This window comes from Vipera berus, assembly GCF_964194415.1.
Source record: "Vipera berus genome assembly, chromosome: 9".
Lineage (NCBI taxonomy): Eukaryota > Metazoa > Chordata > Lepidosauria > Squamata > Viperidae > Vipera > Vipera berus.
Genome location: NC_138212.1, coordinates 14,171,356 through 14,193,805, shown reverse-complemented (window position 1 = coordinate 14,193,805; position 22,450 = coordinate 14,171,356). Strand labels below are relative to the sequence as shown.

General features: G+C 40.5%; 1 protein-coding gene and 1 long non-coding RNA gene across 2 annotated transcripts in view; one reads left to right on the top strand and one right to left on the bottom strand.

Moving 5' to 3' along the window:
- The window catches only part of UBXN11 (UBX domain protein 11), a 31,611-nt gene extending 16,954 nt beyond the window's left edge, over positions 1 to 14,657 (bottom strand). The window contains exons 1-9 of the mRNA XM_081335042.1: positions 14,522 to 14,657; positions 13,262 to 13,315; positions 4,555 to 4,646; positions 4,065 to 4,102; positions 3,284 to 3,394; positions 2,735 to 2,835; positions 1,536 to 1,590; positions 1,071 to 1,159; positions 453 to 567 (exon numbers count right to left, since the gene is read on the bottom strand). Coding sequence (XP_081191168.1) covers positions 453 to 567; positions 1,071 to 1,159; positions 1,536 to 1,590; positions 2,735 to 2,835; positions 3,284 to 3,394; positions 4,065 to 4,102; positions 4,555 to 4,619 — 574 coding nt within the window. The 5' untranslated portion in view covers positions 4,620 to 4,646; positions 13,262 to 13,315; positions 14,522 to 14,657. The remainder of the gene's footprint in view (positions 1 to 452; positions 568 to 1,070; positions 1,160 to 1,535; positions 1,591 to 2,734; positions 2,836 to 3,283; positions 3,395 to 4,064; positions 4,103 to 4,554; positions 4,647 to 13,261; positions 13,316 to 14,521) is intronic.
- LOC308672274 lies at positions 12,405 to 19,678 on the top strand. Its single transcript, XR_014027380.1, has 2 exons — positions 12,405 to 12,625; positions 18,319 to 19,678. It is a non-coding gene; the product is annotated as an uncharacterized lncRNA (long non-coding RNA).
- The last annotated feature ends 2,772 nt before the right edge of the window (positions 19,679 to 22,450 follow it).

Sequence of the window (22,450 nt, the reverse complement as noted above, 5' to 3'; positions counted from 1 at the left end):
TCTTGGTTTTTGTTTTCCTTGAAGGTGTTTCACTTCTCATCCAAGAAGCTTCTTCAGTTCTGACTGAATGGTGGGGACAACATTCAGTCAGAACTGAAGAAGCTTCTTGAATGAGAAGTGAAATGTCTTCAGGAAAAAACCCCAAGAAAGTCCAGTTGCTTTTTGAAAACACCTTTGGGACAACCAATAATCTGGATGATTAAGAATCTTCATAGACATATCAGCAGGATTAAATAATGAATATTGACAGGGAGAAGTGATCAAAATACATAGCTATTTTATAAACTTTTGCAAAGAAAAAAAGACTATTTCCTCTTCCAAGAAACTGATAATATATCTTTCATTATTCATAAAAAGCAATAGAGAAAGGGGAGAAGAAAATGAGACTAAAATAAAAGATGAAATATATTTTTATGCTTCTTAAAAAAAGACAGTCATTCCTTCCAGCTAACCTGGTTTCCGGAAAGTCCTTGATGTTGGACTCTCTTCTTCTTCTAGGGACTCCAGATCCCTCAAAGAATCTGGGTCTTCTCCAACCCAGATCAATCCATAGTCATTCAGAAATCGCTATATGGGAAAATGAATAGAAAATGTAGAGGGGATGGCAAGAAAATTGATAGTATTTATTAATTGGTATATTAATCTTTATCTGCAATGACAAAATATGTACATTCCAAGATGGAATAGTAAAACGAAGATTGTTAAAATTTAAAATTACTCATTAGCAGGTCAACTAAGGCCATTATAACTAGAGGGATGAATTTTGCAAAGCAGGCCTCGATGGAACAGAAACTTGGAATTTTAATACATTTTAAAATGTTTGGGAAGAAAGTCCTGATACAAAGCCACCTCTGCAGATGCAAAGTCTACTGCCTAGAGCTACTATAAAGCATAAAGGGTGGTAGCTGTGTGTGTGTGTGTGTTTCCCATCTCCTTTCCACTATTGCTTGCAATAGACAAACTGTAGTTTTCCAGTTCAACAACTGTCAGTTTTCCTTGAATGCATGAAAAAGCTCAGATACCTAGAGAAAAAAGGAAAAAATTTTATTTCTTTCCATTAAGTAGCTAACCTCCATTTCCCAAACCTGACGTTGCAGCTGAAGGCATAACATTTCCAGTTCCTCAACTCGGTTTGTCCTTGATGAAGTTTGACTTTTTTCTATAGGGAGAGAAGAAAAAGAATTTGGAGTTCCTTTTTCTTTTTCTTTTTTTTTAAAAAAATATCAAACTATACCAAACGAAAAAGAAAAACCACAAAAAAGGGGAGCTCTCCTATCAATAAATGTACTGATTCAGAACAGAAAATCAAACAAATTTTACTTTGGGATATATATATATCTTTCATATTATTTTTCCACATTTCATCAGTTTCAGATCTTAATAGTCTGCAAAGTCTGCAAAGATAGATTTTATCTCTCTATTAATGCTAAGGATGAAATATGGTCTTTTGTTTCGCATTTCCCATCTTTACCAAGGCATTCTCATTGCCTGCTGTTGAGGACTAAAACAAAAGGAAGGGTACTCCGATATGTTACCTGTTCTCTTCTGAAGGGTTTTGATCTGCTCCTCAAGTTCTCTGATCTTCTGATTCTGCCAGCCCAAAAGAAAAAAGCCAGAGCAAGTTGCATTTTCTATTAATACAAACTCAACTTCATTATTGTAGATATACAGCCAGACAATTTTCTGAAACTTGGAAAGCACAATAGTCCCCTTATGTTTTCAACTTCATTATCGACATTGGAAAAATTCTCCTATCCTTGACTATTTCTATTCCCTCTGACAGCACAAAGGATCAGAACCATACATTAAGTTGCAGCGCAGAAGATTTGTTCAAGCCTACACACAAGACTCTAGTCAACTAATGGCCCACACTAAATTGGTGCTCAATAAGGGTCAAAGAAATTCAAGGGGAGGCCGGACTTGGAGCGTTTGTGGATACATAAAGATTCTAAGCTAATGACATGTTTTATCTCTACCCCCTTGTCCTGCCTGCTCTTCTACAGAAGCTTTCAAACCAGGTATGGCATTCCATGGTAATGTGACTGATTCATGATGTTTTTTGCCCGTTTATGGGGAAAAATGCCCATTCAAAGAATGGCTTTGCTTAACAACTGCCTGACTTGTTTAACAACCCCCATATTTGTTTAACAACCCTCCCCCCATTCATTTAACAATCACCTTGTTTGCTTAATAACTACTGCAAACAAAATCAGAAAATGTAGTGCCTCAACCTATAACCATAACAACATAAAACCAAATTTCTGGTCCCAATTAGTCATAAGTCAAGGAACTACCTGTACTTCTTTTCAAGTATATCTATTCAGGTTTTAAGACTGCAATCTTCCCTGAGTGCTTTGTCAAAGGAAACGTTTCTGAGTATTAACCCCAAACATACCAATGTAACAGCATCTATAGAGTAATGCCCTTTTAGCACACAAGTTTTTTTTATTGCATATCTTGTGCCAAACTCTCTACATTTATTACTGTCTGGTCTCTTCCAATGTGTTGTTTTGATCTTAATATATTACTTGTTTTATACTATTTTTATTGTAATTATGATTCTACTTAATTTTGCTGTTTATCCGGTATACGCCTAATGAGATTTTTTTTAAAATAGCATAAAAAATTAAAAATAACAAAATGGTAAGTGAAATCTTAACAAAATTTCAACCGTTTCCAGTCTGAACTGTTACGAATAGTTGAAGGGCAATTCCTGCACTGGTTGTGTTGTCACCTTCTCTTGGATAGCTTGTGCTTGGCTCCTGACTTTCTGCTCCAAAGAAGCAATCTTTTGCATCATAGAAGTCATCAACTCCATATCAGTCGGAGCATTCCCTGAAGATGCAAAATCAGCAGAATGTGAGGGCAATTGGAGGTGAACCTTCATACTAACAATCGGTTTAAGGGCAGTTTGTATTGTTCAAAAATGGGGCAATACTTCCAGAAGACTTGCTATGTTGCCTGTACTGTATGTTCACTTTTCATGAGGAGAAGCAATCTGAGTTGGGGAAGAGGGGCTGTTTATTGTGTTTTTTTTAATATACCCCAAACTGAGGTTTTTAGGAATCCAAATTCTGGTCCAAATCTATAAGGAACCACAAAGTATTCTTAGCATAAGAACACAGGACTCATTAACTCTGAGTCAGCTATTTAAACTAGACAGTGAATTATGATTTAAAGTTTACTCTTATCCATTGCAAAGTGAGACTCTGTGACTAAATGTAAATGCTTAGCATTATCCAGTACAGTTATGTAATTCTATGTCCAATTCTTGGACTCATACCATGCATGGTTGATTGTGCTGTAGCTCCATTTGAGCAAGAAGGCAAATTAATTTGGACTGGAATTTGAGCTCCTGGCCCTAGAATTTCATCCATCATAGCAGCTTCATCTTCTGTGAATCAAAGGATAAACTATTATCAAGAGCAAGCCTAGGGCATTCTCTTTATCCTGCTTGTTTAGAGAGCGAGCAAACCCCACACTCTTCTAGCCCTGATGATGTTATTTCGTTGGGTAACGAAACGTCTGCAAGAAGACAATCAAGCTCAGAAAGTACCAAGGACCCCACTGTTTAGAAAGAAATATCCATTGCCACATGGTGTCAATTGTATCATTTCTCCACACTGAACGATGTAACACAGTGGAAGACTGATTTTTATTTTCCAGGACAACTGGGTAATACACTAAAACAACATTAACTGTGTAACACATAAAACCGTATTGATTAATTGAATCTATCATTTTTCCCCTCTTGCTAATTGTCATCTATATGGCTGTAATCGACAATCAGATCAAATCAACCGGTCAGATCAAGCAGAACTTTCTTAGTTGCATATTTCCTATATACCCCCCAAAGATTATTTTCATAGCATAGTTTGTTTGCTAGTCTATTTTTAAAATCTTTATAGAAATATGTAACATTAACAATATGGTATTTAAACACAAGCAATTTTTATGAATTTTTATGGGGTGTGAAAATATTCCTATGGATCATTAAAACTATAAGAGTAGCTTACAATGTTTACAAGCAGTATTTAAAATAAAAGGAATCTTTGTTAATTTACCATTCTGGATATTTATCTGGCGTGGTACTGCCTTTTTCCTAAAAACCAGAAACAAATAGGAAAAACATTTTTTTTAAAAAAATAGAAGAAATTCATTCAAATTATCCTGTCAAATACTGTATATCACATTTGCCATACAAATTATTCTTTGGAATGTTTTAGTTCTTTTTTAAAAAAAAAAGTTAGAGCATACACATAATTCAAACAAGAGTTTAGGATTTCCTGTATGAATACGTAACATTAAAATAGGAAGAAACAGAGATATAAAACGTCATGGCTAATAACTTGCAAACTGTGGTAAAACTGAATAAAACTAAGTGTATTAGAAACATTTAATGATCTCTCCTTTGTAATGCTCTCACCACTGGAATAAGCTTAAGGGCCATTTTATTCATTCAAAAGAGAGATTGTTGTGATATTGGAAGCCAAAATATGGGATTTTTTTTCTACCACAGATGTAGACGGTTTCCTCCAATAAGCCCTCACTTACTGTGTTGGCTGCAACTGAAGTGGCATTCTACGAATCTTGCTGAGAGAAGAGAAAGGAGATGACATTTTTTTTCTTGAACACAGTTTTAATTCCTAGGTGGAGAAAAGAAGTTAAAATGTTTTACTTTCGGAGACCATCGTGTAACATTATACTCCATTTGCTCAAAACAGCAAAAATATCCTCAGGGGAACGATTCTCATGATTACAACACATGAATACACACTGGAATGCAAAGGAATTAACAGTAGTGCCAGGCAGTCCTGAAGTATAATTGTCCCTGCAGAAGAAAAACATGAGCAATATTCTGTTTGAAGCAGTATCAGCCCACTGAGCGGTAGACTTGATTCCTGCTTTTGCTAGTTTGGCAGCTCCTACAGCTCCCATCATCCTTTAGATCAGGGGTAGGCAACCTTGGCTCTTTTATGACTTGTGGACTTCAACTCCCAGAATTCCTGAGCTGGCTGTCATAAAAGAGCCAAGGCTGCCTACCCCTGCCTTAGATCATTATTGACTATGTTGGCTGTGAATGATGGATGTTGAATTCCAACACATTTGGAGAATATTGGAATGTGGAAGGCCATTTCAGTTCACATAAGAAATAAATTACAGTGCAATCCATCCACACATTCAGAAGTTAAATTATCCGCTCAGCACCAAACTTAAGCAAGCTGCATGGTCTTTCTTGAAGACATTATGACTTACTCTCGCATGGGACTGCAGCTGAATACAACGCTCCCCATCCTTGCACGTGCCAAAGGTGGGACCTCAACTTCCACAGGCTCCCATGATCCAACACCTCTCTAAAGAGCTCCCAGAGGAGAAGGCCAGATCAGCCTTATTCAAAATCCTTATCCTGAGGTGAAGCTCCCTATTAAGACCAGGGGGACGCCGTGGCTGGATTCAGACAATTTCTTAGGCTAGATGAGAAAGACATGGGGGAATTTAAGCTTCAGCACATGCTTCCAGGGACCCAGCCATGGTCTGAACCTTGTAAAGTCAAGGTTATGTTTTATGAGAACAGACTACCTTGAGAAAGCCCAGCAACTGGGTACCTTTAGCTAAGGAGTCAGCTGCCAAGGCCTAAAGGCGACGCTTTTCTGCCATGGACCAATGGAATATCACCATCTCTTCCCCCCCCCCCCCCCATTAAATTGGCCCTATCCCTGTTGCCCTTTCACATGGTCTTGAAAACTTGGTTTCATGCCCAAGCCTGTGACCCAGGGCATCAGCCCATTTCCTGGTTGTATGAATAATTATAATAATGATAATTTATTTTATATATTTCATTTACAGGCAGGTCATGATTATAGTGCAAGTTCAAATAGTGTGAAATTTGATTTAGTGTGATTTATAAATTGATACTAGGTCACATTTAATGTGAGCCAAAATTCAGACAGTGCAAGGCTAAGTGCACATGCAGTTGCTGTTGGGATTTTAGACATTAATTCTTGGTGCATGATAGAGAGAGGAAGGTTCATTTCAAAGGCAACTCCAAAAAGAAGAGGCTCATTATGAAGAACTACAGCAGAATAGAGGAAATACTTTTTGGATATACATTTACCCTCTTTAAGAGTAATAAGTATTTCATTCATAAACATGTAAATATTTAAGTTTAGCTACTTTCTTTGCCCTTGTTGGTCGAACTGGAGCAGCTGCCTAGAGTAAGGTACAGGTAATCCTCAACGTACGACCACAGTTGAGCCCAAAATTTTTGTTGCTAAGCAAAACATTTGCTAAGTGAATTTTGCCCCATTTTACAACATTTCTTGTCACAGTAGTTAAATGAACCACTGCAGTTGTTAAGTTAGTAACCTAGCTGTTAAATGAATCTGGCTTCCCCGTTGATTTTGCTTGTCAGAAGGTCACAAAAGATGATCACATAACCCCAGGACACTGCAACCATCATAAATATGAGTCAGTTGCCCAGTATCTGAATTTTGATCACGTGTCCATAGGGATGCTTGCAACAGTCGTAAGTGTGAAAAACGGTCATAAGTCACTTTTTTTTCAGTGCCATTGTAACTTTGAGCAGTCACTAAATGAATTGTTATACATCGAGGACTACCTGTAAAAATGAGGGGGGAAGCTATAAAAATCAAACAAATAAACAAACAGTCCACCCAATTTTGATCATCCAGGTTTACACATGGTGTGAAGCCAACCCTTCCTTGCAAAACAGGCTTGGGGTGCAACTGGTGACCTGCAGGACCAAGGGGGGGGAGGCCCCACCAACTGCAGCCTCTCCCCTACTGCAGCCCCACCGAGCTCAGGGGAAACCGCCTCGCTAGGAGGAGAACCAACGTGCCCTGCTAGTTTTGGGGGGCACCGGGGATTTTTCTGGAGGTCCTTCGCCGGAATGAGGCAACCTTTTCAGGTGGGAATATACGGGGCGGGGGAGGGAGCGCGCCCGCTCCCAGCGTGCACTCACCGACCCCTTCGGAGGCTTCAGACAGGCGCCGCCATCTTGTTTACCGGCGGTTGTCTAGGCTACCTCCCCAGCGTGAGCTCCGGAGACTACATTTCCCAACATTCCAAGCTCGGTCAGCCGCCTAACTTGATCCCTTTTCAGCCGGACTTTTTTGTATTTATTTTTGCAGAGGCCGGGCAGAGTTGTGGCAATGGAGTCTCCATCTCTCGCATCGCTTACATTTCCATGGTTATTTGGCATTGTTTTCAGAGGAGAGAGAGAAATCAATGCAGCCTCGGACGCGATCTGTCTCCTTCCGGATGAATGGATGGAGTAGATGGATGGAGTAGATCAAGTGTCTTCAAACTTGGCCCTTTTATGACTTGTGGACTTCAACTCCCAGAATTCCCCAGCAGGCGTGCCTGGCTGAGGAATTCTGGGAGTTGAAGTCCACAAGTCATAAAAGGGCCAAGTTTGAAGACCCCTGGAGTAGATGGATAATATGCCATCAAATAATTGTTGACTCTTAGCAAGCACGTGGATAGAACAGAACAGAACAGAATAGAGCTGGAAGGGACCTTGGAGGACTACTCCAAGACCATCTTTCCCCAAGGTGATCCTTCAGTCTTTCAAAGGTGTTCCCATTGAGCGCCTCCACCTTGCTGCTGGTCGTCCTATTCTTTCCATCCACTTTTCCCATCATTATACAGATGGGTCTTTGCAGTATATGCCATAAATGGATAGGTCTACCATCAATTGGAGACTCTAAAGATAGACCTTTTCATGACTGTATGTATTTAACGTGGTCCTTCAGTTTTTCCAGCAGCGCCCCCTCTGCACTTTGCTACTGGCCGACCTCTTTCCTTCTACCTTTCCCAGCATCGGACCATTTTCCGGAGAGTTGGCTCTTCTGAAGTAGCCTGCTTATGTGTGCCTGGAGTAACAACTATGGACTGATTTGTCCATTGATCCATTGGTTTGTTTTCTTGGCTGTCCAGGGACTCCAATTCTCATTAATCTCAATCAGCTTGCCCCATGCAATACCAAATATCTGGAAAGCCCAAACTGCCTATCTGTGATAATGCTAAAAGCCACATATTTTGAGCGTATTCACCTAATGTACTATGCCATAAACATAATTATGGATTTATATAAATCTAGGCATTGTGGTTTGTAAAAATCCTCCTTCGCCTTTCAACTGACCTTGTGCAAACGTTTGTATTTTCTCTGCAATGCTGTAAAACAAGGGTTTCTTTTCAAGGAAGATTTTGGCGGCTGCTTCTAACTCACTGACTTTTGAATAGCACAGAGATAGATGAAACTGGAATTCACTTTATTAGGGCAATTTTTTTTAGCATGTCTATATGCAATAACTGTGTGAAAGGACAAAAGAGGAAGAAGAAAATGAGAAGATTCTGCTAAATCAAACAAGCCCCATCTAACCTAGCATTGCCAGTGATCAGTTAAGTGTCTTGGGGAAAACCCCAAGCAAGTTAGGCAAATGTAAACTTCCTGTTGGCATTTTCCAATTCTTGGTACTAAAAGGCTCTGAAGGTAGCATAGACTCTGCTATACATTACAGAAGCTGTAACCATTTTTCAGGTTTATTGGTCCCTCCCAATTTACAGTCAATATCAGTAGAGTGGTGCATGCTTTGAAAATTGTTCAGATTATTTCCTCTGTTATCTGCAGAAGCCTTACACAAGCACTTGTTTAAAGTATCTGTAGCTATTAATATGTGCATATATCAACACATCCGTGTGTTTTTTTGTGGAAGCTTGAAAAAAGCACCCGCTTTGAAGAGGTACTGCATTCACACCCTTTGCATTCTGAAGAAACTCTTCTGATCATTTTTGAAGAATGCATAGTCTTACTGTAATCATATGGTCTGCCACTTTGGCAGTCTAAGCATTAGCACATGCACACTGAATAACAGAAAAAACAGCAACCAGGAGATTTATTTTTGCAAACAAATAAGAGGTTTCCATAAATCCTATCCCCCCATCCAAATTATTTTATTCTGTATGCATGGAGGTGATTAAGTTAATTACCATGTCAATATATCCAAAACCTATAGAAAATCATAACATGCTGGGGAACAAGAAAAAATCACTAACAGCTTCACTAGGATAAGTATTTAAAACATAATTCAATATAAGCATCTAAGCATAAATGCATATATATTTAATGTTTCCAATCAGATTTATCTTAAAACACATGGTAATTTTCAATAGATATATCATGACTGACATCCTGTTTCAAATATTAATTCCATCAAGAAAGTCAAATATTGGTAGAATGTCCTTTCTGCTACATGTGCTCCATAGAGAATAGGGAGAAATTGTTTTGGTTTGCCTTTTTGAGATCAACATATTCAATTTCCATTTCTCAAATCTACATACAAGCTAGGATGCTAATTTGATCTACATGACTCACATTTTTCCTATCAAGCAGCTCTTGCGTCTGCAAAAGGCAATGACTTTGGAGTCTTCCATCTTACAAACATGCAACTGGACAGCCATTTGTCTGAAATGGTATAGGGTTTCCTGCCTGAGCAGGGGGTTGCACTAGATGACCTCTGTTATGTATTGGGGTCAAGTGTAAGACCACGGCTCTCCAGCAACCCAGACTCCAGGTCTCCAATGCTGCTATTGGCTGCCCCTAGGCGGCAATGGGTTACTTTAAATCTATTGGCTGCCACCTAGGGGCCAGGCTATAAATTGCTGCAAGCTGCAGCCCAATTCTCAGTTCACAACAGTACACAACAACCTCCAAGGTCCCTTCCAACATTATTATTATTGTTATTATTATTATTACTATTACTAACCTCATAGCATACAGGATTCTCCCAAGATACTTTGCAGCTTAAAGCCAAGAGAAAGGCAGAGTCCTTTCCCTTCTTCCACCTGTAAAAGTTAACTGGTTGTCATTTGACAGATTCTGCTATACTTGAGGTCAATAGGCCAGTTTAAAGGATGAAGACAGACTATAGATAGTCCTCAACTTATGACCATAATTGGAATCAGAATTTCTGTTGCTAAGGAAGGGGGGGGTGTTAAGTGAGTTGCACCTGATTTCATGACCATTTTTGCCATGGTTGTTAAGTGGAATCACTGCAGTTGCAGTTGAGAACTTTTCAGGCAGAACAATTTCTCAGTGGAACAGCTTGCCTCCAGAAGCTGTGGGTGCTCCATCACTGGAAGTTCTTAAGGAGAGATTGGCAGCTATTTAACTGAAATAGTATATGGCCGTGGTGGTGAGCCTATGGCACGCATGCCACAGATGGCACGCAGAGCCCTCTCTGTGGGCATGCGTGCTGTTGCCCCAGTCCTAGGCCTTCAGCTGGGCTTTATAAAACCTTTTTGCTTTAGGCCTCCGCCGCCGTGTGCAAAAAAAAAAGGTTCAATCAATCAATCAATTTCAACTTCTCGCGGTTAAAAGAAAGGTCTCGCAAAGTTGGAATTGATTGATTGAACATTTTAGTCCCACCCAGTCTGCCGTTACCACCATAGCCACGCCCACCCAATTGGCCACATCCACCCAATGGGCCACACCCACCCGGCACCCGACAATACATAAGTGGGGTTTGGGTTGCAGTTTGGGCACTCAGTCTCTGAAAGGTCCGCCGTCACTGGTATATGGTCTCCTGGTTGAGCAGGGGATTTGACTAGAAGACTTCCAAGGTTCTTTCTTACTCTGTTATTCTGTTAAGTAAATCATGCTGTTGTTAAGCTAATCCAGCTCCCTTCTTTCATTTTGCTTGTCGGAAGCCAGCTGGGAAATTCATGAGCTCAGGAGACTGCAACTATCATAAATAAATCCAGGAGACTGCAACTATCATAAAGAGTCATGGTGGCACAGTGGTTAGAAAGCAGTACTGCAGGCTAACTCCACTCACACTGCCAGGAGTTCGATTCTTTTGAACCTGACCGGCTCAAGTTTGATTCAGCCTTCCATCCTTTCGAGGTTGGTAAAATGAGGACCCAAATTGTTGGGGGCAAAATGCTGACTCTTTAAACCACTTAGAGAGGGCTGTAAAGCACTATGAAGAGGTATATATGTCTAAGTGCAGTTGTCGAAATGAGAGCTCTTGGTGCAATGACACAAGCTGCTAAATGTTAGGCGTTGTTTTTTTTTTTTGCAAAACTTAAAGGTAAAGGTAAAGGTTCCCCCGCACATGCGTGCTAGTCGTTTCCGACTCTAGGGGCCGGTGCTCATCTCCGTTTCAAAGCCGAAGAGCCAGCGCTTGTCCGAGGACGTCTCCATGGTCATGTGGACAGCATGAGTAGACGCCAAAGGCACACGGAAGGCTGTTACCTTCCCACCGTAGTGGTCTCTATTTTTCTACTTGCATTTTTACGTGCTTTCGAACTTCTAGGTTGGCAGAAGCTGGGATGAGTAACAGGCGCTCACTCTGCTACGCGGCACTCGGGATTCGACCCGCCAAACTGCCGACCTTCTGATCGACAAGCTCAGCGTCCTAACCCACTGAGCCACCGCATCCCTCTGATTCCCATAATAATGTCTTTTTACTCCAGGGAAAGACAGTCCCCTTTTATGTATTTCTAAGGCTTAATAATGTAAGAGAATGATCCGCTCTGGAACAGTAGATTTTATGTTTCCTGTGCTGTTTTTGAGTGGCCTTTTATTTATTTATTTTTCCTTTTAAAACTTCAGGAAATTTCAGTAGTTTAAATCCTTTTGGAATCTGGCCAGATGCCTTTGGCTCTCCGATGCATTAGAAATACAATGAATAAAATTAATACTTACCTCAAGGGAGTAGGGTTTGTAACTGGAAGGTTATTAATATAACGGTGTTTTGCTGCTCAAGGGACCAAAACATTTTGTGACAACTTTGTGATGGTGGTGGGCCCTTGTCTCTCTCGAAAGGGATCTAGCAAACCATTTAAAAGCCACTCCAAATGCTTGTGCTATTCTGGCCTCTGTTGTCCTTGTGAAGGTTGTTGTCCTTGTGAAGGTGAGCCTTAGAACATTCCTTTCCTTCCCCAGGCCAAAACTGCTGAGCTCCAATTACTTGACATTCTACTCGAGGACAGTAGACCTTCTGATCGACAGGCCTAGTGTCCTAACCCACTGAGCCACCATGTCCGTTTGCAAAACTTAACTACAGTGAAATCACTGGTTCATTACACTGTCATATTCATTTAGAGGAAGAGGAAGAGAAGAAGGAGAAGGGGTCTATTTAATAAATGACAGTTGTCATGCCTGCAAATCCCCCCTTTCAGGCAGTAAGATTTACAAAATGTCCTGTGACTCATCAAAGGTTTGCTGTCCCTTGAATGCACTTCAGCGAGCCCACCTATTGCAGCTATAGTCTTCTAGGCAAGCAGATAAACTCTGGATGTGTCAAAGGACCAACCATCATAATCCCCACCCATCATCACCCACACAAAAGCAAATCAGAAGAAGGTGGTTGTGATGGGTGAGTTCCTTCTGCTTTTGCCAGCCTGAGCAGAAGACCTTCTGCATCTCTTCTAAGAAGTTGATTTTCCTAGACACTCCAGTGTTGAGAATTTAACCATGAAGGCCACTTTGCTTCTTGGTGCCATTCTCTTGATGAGCCTGGTTATGGCTAATGACCAAGGTAATTCTTCACCTGAAGACAAAGGTAAATCTGCACCTGAAGTTAAACCAGTTGAATCGGTGAGTCAAATTAGAATCTGCTTTTTTCAAACAGCAGCATTTTATTGAAGTATGTGTTTGTGAACTGGGTACGGGTTTTCAGTAAGGGATGTATTTCTTAGACATTCTGCTAAACATGGAAGAACTCATTCCTAAGTAATAATCTCATAAGACCTCTATGGTTTATGCCTCATAATTGGCATTAGTGGGTTTCTACTAATAATGAAAATTCCTAAATTTGCTGATTTGCTGATAAAAATTGTATAGGAATGTACAGTGCTTTTTTTGTAACAGAAAAAGGTGCCGGAACTCACACATGTCATACAACCCTCCTTGCCTACCATACAAGGTTCCATCCAAAAAAAGGTGCCGGAACTCCGTTCTGAGCGTTCTATGAGAAAAAAAGCCCTGGGAATGTAATTGAAAGGGCATGTGCTTCAAAACTGATTTTAAAGAACAGCATCCAAATTATTCATAACCCCAAGCAGCAATTCCAATACATGCCATGTTGTGGTTTGTACTGACATAACTGTATTTTTATTTAAGATTAGGTAGATGATAGAATAGAGAGAGAGAGAGAGAGAGAGGTAGATAGATGAGACAGAGATAGACAGAGATAGAAATAGATGGACAGATGGACAGAAAGATGTTACCAACCTGTCTTCCATCCCATTGAGATTGCTATTTGGCCATTGAAAACTCCTTCTGCTTCTGTTTTTTTCAGGAGAAAAAAAAACTATTCAATGTTTGTAGATGAAGTAGTGTAATCTTCTGAAGCATATTACAAATGAGGTGATTCATCAAAGATAATTACCACAGTCAGTTGAAAAAAATGGCACAATTTCATTCCAGTTTCCAGAAGGAATCCTATTAAATTATTATTATTATTATTATTATTATTATTATTATTATTATTATTATTATTATTAATTATTATTATTTGCAAATGCATCAAATTGTATTCTCCCATTTGGACTGTTCCCTTCCTTCTTGCCCAACTTTTCTGCTTCTCCTTCCTCTTTTCTATGTCTGTCCTCCATGGGCGGTTTAGAGCAGGGGTCCCCAACCCCCAGTCTGTGGATCAGCACCAGGCTGCAACATGCCAGGCTGTGCAAATAAGTGAAGCAAGCAGCACATGAAACCATGCCTGCTCCAGTCCACGGAAAAACCCCTCTCCACGGAACTGGTCCCTGGTGGCCAAAAGGTTGGGGGCCACTGGTTTAGAGCACCCTTCCTAGTTGGTTTTTACAAGCAGACTGTACCTATCAAGGCTTCCCAAATTGGGTAGCAGAAATCTACTACAATAGGGGTTTTCCCCTCTAGTTCTTTGCTGCTGTATAGTGGTCATTCCAATGGTTGGAGGCTTAGTCTAGTTGAGTACTTGGCAATTATTTTGACTTTACCAAGCGCACATTCAACTATCTAGGGCTGTTTCACATCCCATTCAAGTTAAGGCATTGAGCATATGTGCCCTATCATTTTAGTGCTTCATGTGAGATAGGAACACATTAGGGCATCAAAGGCTTTGGAGAATTCTGTGTAAGGTGAAAAGTTTGTATCCTCTGCCCTATTTTCCAAAGCATCTGAAGGCAAGACAAGAAACAATGGACGGAAACTAACCAAGGTGAGAAGCAATCTAGAACTAAGGAGAAATTTCCTGACAGTTAGAACAATTAACCAGTGGAAAGGCTTGCCTTCGGAAGTTGTGGGTGCTCCATCATTGGAGATATTCAAGAAGAGACTGGACAGCCATCTGTCTGGAATGACATAGGGTCTCCTGCTTGAGCAGGGGGTTGGACTACTAACTAGAAGACCTGCCAGGACCTTCCAACTTTGTTATTCTGTCTTATTGTATTGGCAGCTATGCTATATTAAAGTAAAACATACCACGATGTGATAACAAACTTTCAAACTTACAGAAGGACAGGAAGAATGACAACTGAAGACAGTTGCCACCGTTGCCGCTTCAGTTTTCTTTCTTTTGTGGCTGCACCGTTAGGCACTGCAGACTCAGGCACTCGGCTGCCCTATTCTTTCTCCACTTCAATTTTCAACTTAAGCAGATGGGTGCAAGGCATGTCAGCTCCCTCTTTATATTATTTCATTTTAAATTGTGTAAGGTTCTCTGTTCCCTTCTGCAACAAACACATCCATTTCCCATTTTTTTCATTTGGCTTTTCTCAGATTATTTACCTGTTTATCTCTAAACGCACGGTGATTATTGCATTATGGACCTTATATCATAGTATAGTTTCCATAGTATTATCTTTATTAAGATTACTCCTCATGCACAAGGTCATTGCAATCTTCTCTTGATATGCCTCGGCTGTTGTAAGACAACCAAGCATTGCTTATCTACTAGGATTAATTAATCTTGGAACAATGATTTTACACTGATGGATATTATTTCCACCTTTTTTTATAAGCTACCTGGATTGTTTAATAAAAAGATTTAAGCATTACAGACTACAAACCGTGATAGGCAATATCTAAGAATACCCAACCCATGTGCTCTCTTAATCATAGGCACAGTTCTCTATTCTGAGCTCAGTTACTTTTGTGAGCAATTGGACCAAAAAAAGGTTCTTTATAAAGATCTTTTTTAAAATTAAGAGGTATCTCTATAAATGATTCAAATGTTTTCAGTTGCTTAATTTTCCTTTAAAGGTAAAAGGTAAAGGTTCCCCCGCACATGCATGCTAATCGTTCCCAACTCTAGGGGCCGGTGCTCACCTCTGTTTCAAAGCCGAAGAGTCAGCACTTGTTCGAGGATGCCTCTGTGGTCATGTGGCTGGCATGACTAGATGCCAAAGGCGCACTGAACGCTGTTACCTACCCACCGTACTGGTCCCTATTTTTCTACTTGCATTTTTACGTGCTTTCGAACTGCTAGGTTGGCAGAAGCTGGGACGAGTAACAGGTGCTCACTCTGTTATGCGGCACTCGGAATTCAACCCGCCAAACTGCCGATCATCTGATCAACAAGCTCAGTGTCCTAACCCACTGAGCCAACGCGTCCCTAATTTTCCTTTAGAATCAGCTAAACACAGCAGCCATGATTAGAGTTGTTGTTTTTTTCTTTTTTGTACAAGCAGATGTGTTTATTGGGTTCTTCAAAAAAAATCCCAACTGATCATTTGGTATTAGGATAGCAGAAGCAAATTCCGTTGCTGTTATTGGTAGGCTAAAAATTAGAAAGTCAATAGCTTGCAGTATCTAATTTATAGTACAGTATCAGGACTAGCATGGTTCCATTGTATTTTGCCCTTTAAAAAAATGGGAAGGAAGGAACAGGTGCAGACCAATTTTCCTTGAGATTTGATCTTCCAGACCTGCTAAATTTTACTAACATGACCGAACGCTACTATTTTGGGAGTTAAATCTAATCAATGCAGCGTTCTCCAATGTTGGCAAAGCACGCATCATAATGGAGCAGTTACTTCTGTCCAAATAAACCAATTCATATTGCTGCCCAAAAGGAGACATTTGTAAGGTTTTAAATCCTAGCTGTCTGCTGCCTTATACCAAATGTTGCCTATTTTTAAAAAACTATCATTGTCATCATCATTATTATATTTATGTTCCACTGGGTTGCTGCCAGCCTTATGAGATACATTAGGCTGAATCTAAACCCAATCACTACAGAAGAGATCAATCTTAAGATTTTCTAAGGCTATCTGACTGATGAGTGTGGAACACTTATCCTTTAACACTTGAATTGAGTCCAAATCTAAAACTTCCAAGCATTAAATCACATATATGCTCACAACAAAGATTATATAATCTTCTACTGTATTAAAGTTTGGCCAACTTTTTTTAGAATTCAGGTAAAATCGTGCAACCTTCCACTACCTCTAGATACCTCTTGCTCTCTCAAAATCTCATTGATTTCAGAGAGGTTAGAGATTGCAGCATTTCTTTTTCATTCAATGACTTTTTTAACTAGAACAATTAACCAGTGGAACAACCTGCCTCCAGAGGTGGTGAATGCTCCAAACACTGGAGGTTTTTAAGAAGAGACTGGACAGCTATTTGCCTGAAATGGTATAAGGTTTCCTGCCTGAGCAGGGGGTTGGACTAGATGACCTCCAAGGTCCCTTCCAACTTCTTCTTCTTCTTCTTCTTCTTCTTCTTCTTCTTCTTCTTCTTCTTCTTCTTCTTCTTCTTCTTCTTCTTCTTCTTCATTATTATTATTATTATTATTATTATTATTATTATTATTATTATTATTATTATTATTATTATTATTATTAACATTTTAGAGAACGTCTGTTCAACTTAATTCACAGTTTGAACCGAAATAATTCTACAATCCTGGGTTTGGGGTGACATTTGTTTGCTTGGAGATATGTGCCTTAAAACATTGCTTTCAGCTATTTCTGCATTTCCTTTTCTGTCCTCTAAAATAAGATGCAGGAGCAGGCGCTCTTATGCAGGAACAGGAAACCATAATATTTTAAGCACAACCAACAGGTTTCTTCAAGTGCTAATTTGTCAGTTGCAAAAGTTGCACTGGTTTAACTGATAAATTAGACAACTGGTGCAGGGGCCGGGAGAAGGGGGGGGCGGGGAAATGAGGCATTATTAAAGTATAAACAGAAATGTAATACAATGGGAATTTTAGGGGGTCTGTGGAAGAGCAAGCCATGGAGAAAATGGGGGAAAATAACGGCTTAAGCAGGCAATCCTTGTGCAGCTTTTTTCCCCATGAAAAAACTTCTTCCCAAAGGAATCGTGTATATTTTCAGGTGCCAGTTAAGATTCATGGAGCCATTTGCCCCAGGGCGAGAGTGATACACAACAATCTGCCTTTTCCACAATTTTTCACCCATCCAGCTGCTTTGAAGATCTTTATGCAATTTCACGATTGGAGAGTCTGAAGTGCAGGGAGTTTTGAAGCTAAAATGCACTTAGATGTTCTTTTTCAGACCTTACTTAAAATGCACAATGAGCTCTGAGCTGACTGGCACACCCGCTTCCTCTTTGTGGTTTGGAGCCATCTGTCCTGCAGTCAATGCCCACCTAGACCTTTAGCCTTAATGGAGTGGATGGATAAAAGGGAACCCTTAAAAGTATCCTTTCCATATACAGTGGTACCTCGGTACTCCTGCTTATTTGGTTTGGGGAGGAGTACTAAACACTTTTTTCCCATAAGGAATAATGTAGTGAGTCACAAGGCAGCCAACACTGACCAGTTCTAGCTTGTGCACTGAGTATCAAACAAATGATGAGTACCGGGACAAATTTTTCATGTCAAAATGCGTTAAGTACCAAATTTGATGAGTTTCAAAGCAGTCGAGTACCAAGGTACCACTGTATTTCCTATTAAAAATTCTTTACTGATTTTTTTATGCCTTTGCTTCTGTAATCATATTAGACTATGATAGATACTGCTGGGAGGGAAGGAGGAATAGATGTTAACAATATTTAGGAATAAATGTCCCATGTTCTTCTATTGTGCATATGTTATTTCATTTTTATTTTATTTTTTAAATTTACATGCCACCTCTCTCACTATCCAAAGCGATTCTGAATGATCCAGAGATCTATCTCTCTACCCTGGAGGGATAAATAGATGTCAAAATCATGGGTATATACAGGACAAACGTATGTTCCAGCTCTGTGAATGGGAACATGTGTCCGTGAATAAAAGTCAGGCTTGTGGACACCCTATTTGATGCAAAATAAAACACCTTTCTCAATTTCTCTTTCAGGTGTCCAAACCAAGTACTACTACTGTTCATTCTTCTGGCATAATGGTCTCTGAGGGTCCACTTTTCTTTTTGCTGCCACTTGTGTGGATGGTGGTCCATCTTGCTCACATGTAATGAACCTGAAGCTTCACTTTTTGAGAGAACATGGAGGTCCATCGGTCCTACCCAAGTTTAAGGAAGGGAGTTCCTTCCCATTGCTAACCGCTTAATAATCCAGCTGGCATCCTGCTCTTGCTGCAACTAGTCCATCATGTTGGACTATCCACGATTTCATTGCATTACCCAATTAAACAGGAAGATGAAAAGAAAGCCAGGAAAATGTCTGATGTCAGTCCTAAAGTGCATGCACCTGTATGCAATGTTATTATATATGACTGTCATTGTTCAAAGGAAATCTGCGGAAGAAGAGTTGTGAAATATCCCAGATGCATCTCCTGTGGCCTGAGAGATAATCCAGATCCTACTTTCCTACAAAAGGCACAAGATTCTTTTGCAGAAGCTGTCTAGGAATGGACATAAGCCACATAAGCAGATACAGTCATCATGCCTCATCCATGATGGTGTCCCATCCTACTGATACACTTTTTATATTTGGTCTCCCAAGCAACTATGATGTTACCTCTGGAGAAATGCTTACATCTCTTTCTATGAATCTGCCTTGTGAGAATCCTTCTCTTGTCTCAAAGAAAGAAGTAAGTCCTCTATCCAGGAGGCTTCATCTTAAGCTTCAGCATTTCAAGACAAGAATACCAGTATTTGTACAGTAAAGTAACATCTAGTGTGGTGGATCCACCAGATCATCCTTTTTTTTTAACAGGACAGGAGAGGACAATTGTTCATCAGACTGGAAGTAACCAAACTGACAGAATGTCATTGATTGTAATTGCATCTACGTTTATGTGAAATGTAATCTAAATGTTTGCATTTGCTCCAGTGGCGTAGCGTGGGTTGTCAGCACCCGGGGCAAGCACCCGGCCGCTGCACTGTCCCTCCCCCAGATAGTCCCTCGCTCTCTCTCCGCACCGCACCGCACGCCTGGCACCCCCCCTCCACAGTGGGCGGCGACCCGGTGGCTCAGATCGGATTCGCACAGCCAGCACTGCAGTGAGAGTGAGTGAGTGAGCCAGGCCGGGGCAGAGAGCTGCGAGTGCGAGCGCGCCCCCCCCAGATGTTGCACCCGGTGCGGCCGGCCCCCCCTGCACCCCCCACGCTACGCCACTGATTTGCTCATTTGCAGAAAACAGCCCAAAGTGAAAATATTGGCACAAGATAAAAAATTGGTTTATATAATTGGTTGCTGTTACCTTCTGTAATGTATGCGCAGGTTGATTCAAATAAAAGCTTCTTGCTAGCTGGCAAAGCTGTCTTTTTTTAATTGTCTGGGCTATTTAAGAAAATCCTTCAAGGCAAAGCAGCTTAGTAGCTTCACAGAAGTGCAAAATAACTGAATTCTTTGAAGAAAGTAAGGCAAAGCAAGAAGAAACCCTGGATGATGGAGTTCATTGCATATATATCAGTTTGATCTCACCTTATAAAACTCAATTTCTAACTTTTTTAGGCAACTCATAGGGAGATAAAAATGTTGGGCTGAGTGGAAAGAGACTACTATATCCTATGACAGGGGTCTTCAAACTTGGCCCTTTTATGACTTGTGGACTTCAATTCCCAGAATTCCTCAGCCAGGCACGCTGGCTGAGGAATTCTGGGAGTTGAAGTCCACAAGTCATAAAAGGGCCAAGTTTGAAGACCCATGTCCTATGAGTTGGACTTTATAATCCCGTATGAGTATTTGCTTTATTTAGCAGCTGTGTCTCCATTGGCTCACATTAAGCCTGTAGTCTACTTTCTCAACCTTGGCAAGTTTAAGATGTGTGGACTTCAACTCCCAGAATTCCCCAGGCAGCAAAGCAAAGCTAGCTGAGGAATTCTGGGAGTTGAAGTCCACACATCTTAAACTTACCAAAGTTAAGAAACACTGGTAAAACACTGGTTTCTTTTTCACATGTATGACCTAGGTCTCTCTTCAACTTCCTATACTTTTTCACCCCAGAAGCAGAATTTCATTTTTTTCCCTGCTAAATTTTATCCTGTTGTTTCTATTGGCCATACTGGATCCTTTTGAATATTTCCTTTCTCTTTCAAAGTGTTGGTCCTTCCTCTTAATTTTACAACATCAGCAAATCTGATAATCATTTCCTCAACTCCTTCATCCAGGTTGTTAATAAAAATGTGCCTATTGTGTCATTTCACTCAATACTCCTCTTCAAGCTGATGTGGAACATAAAATAAATAAATCCATCAGGATGAGGGACATGCTCGCAAGCAGAGAGTCCCACAGTATACAAGGCCTTTTAGCAATTCTTTGCAAAAGTCCCGACTGTTTTTCAGCTCCGGACAGAAGGATTTTACAGGATCTCCTTCCCCGGTTTGGTTTTATTTCTATTTGTAGATCCAAGCAATTCCTAGGTCTCTATTCCAAAGGCATGCAACTTCTTTTTCATGCAAAAGTACTGCTTTCTCTTTCAGCTCTAAACCAAGACGTGTATTTGTATTTGTTATCTTGATTTGTATTATTTGCATTTGTGTTTGTATTTTTGTATTTGTAGGTATTTGTCTGAAATAGAATAGGGTCCCCTGCCTGAGCAGTGGGGGTTGACTAGAAGACCTCCAAGGGTCCTTCCAACCCTTGGGTTTTATTAGAACTCAAACAGGGATCGATATTTCTCCTCCTCCAGTCTTCTGAGACCACACCAGTTTCTGGTATGGTACTCTGATACATGTATGTTGTATATATGTCCCTGGAGGCGCCCTGATTAGCTACTTTATATTTTCAGTAGACTGACGCCTCCCACTAACAATTTTTTTTATTTTTTTTATTTTAATCCCATTTATATCCCGCCCTTCTCCGAAGACTCAGGGCGGCTTACAATTTAAGCACAAATCAGTGTGCTTAGCAATAGCCTTCATTCTATGTATATGCCTGCTTATTAGGGCTTTCGCCGCCCCCCCAAGCGGCAAGCGGCATTATTACAAAGTCAGCTTATTGCCCCCAACAATCTGGGTCCTCATTTTACCTACCTCGGAAGGATGGAAGGCTGAGTCAACCTTGAGCCTGGTGGGATGCGAACCTGCACTAATTGCAGGCAGCTGGTGTTACTTAAGGAGGCATTAGCCCACTGCTCCACCAAGGCTCAATAAAAATCCAATCCCAAAATTAATGTTATTTCAGATTTAATCCTAAACATGTGGCCATTGTTAAACACAAATATGCCCCCCCTTTTTTCGCCTTATTTATTGACTGTGTTCCTACTTAAACTGGCAAAAAACAGCTATACTTTTTTTGTTTTTTGTTCTTTGCAAACATTCTGCAGCTTCTGAGTGTCAAGATGCCTAAAATACCTGCTCATTTTACAGAGCCTCCTCACTTCTGGTGACAGCCACAAAGCCTACAAAGCTGGTAATCTTACACCCACTGGAGCCGAACAATGCACCATCCAGGAAGTGGGTAATTTTTCTATCTTCAACTCTTATCACCATCAGTTCACGGAGACAGCATTGGGAGGGGAAGGGAGTGCATTGAACCATTCATTTTGTGACTGTGTGTGCAGTACATGTGCTAATTTCTCAAGCTGGAGCAAAACCCCGCAGTTGGAATTTTATTTTCATAGCAAAATGGGAAAGTTTTAAGAAATTTAAGAAAAACCAAGAGGAGGATACACTAAGCCAGGGGGTCTTCAAACTTGGCCCTTTTATGACTTGTGGACTTCATCTCCCAGAATTCCTCAGCCAGGCATGCTGGCTGAGGAATTCTGGGAGTTGAAGTCCACAAGTCATAAAAGGGCCAAGTTTGAAGACCCCTGCAAGCACTAGCATAATACTCTGGAGGTTTCTCTTTGGCATTTATTTTGCTTCAGTGTTCGAAAGAGGATGTATGTGTCCCTCGCCCACTCTGTTTTGATACATACATCATGCTCCATTGCCTATAAAACATGTGAACCTGATGTTTCAGATAAAGAAAGGAAACAGTTTCCTGTTATCTACCAGAGTGCTTACCTCAGTCTTACCTCTTCTCTCTGTTCAAAGACGCAGACGGAGAGGAAGTGCCACCTTTCAGTTAGAGTACTTTGGTTAT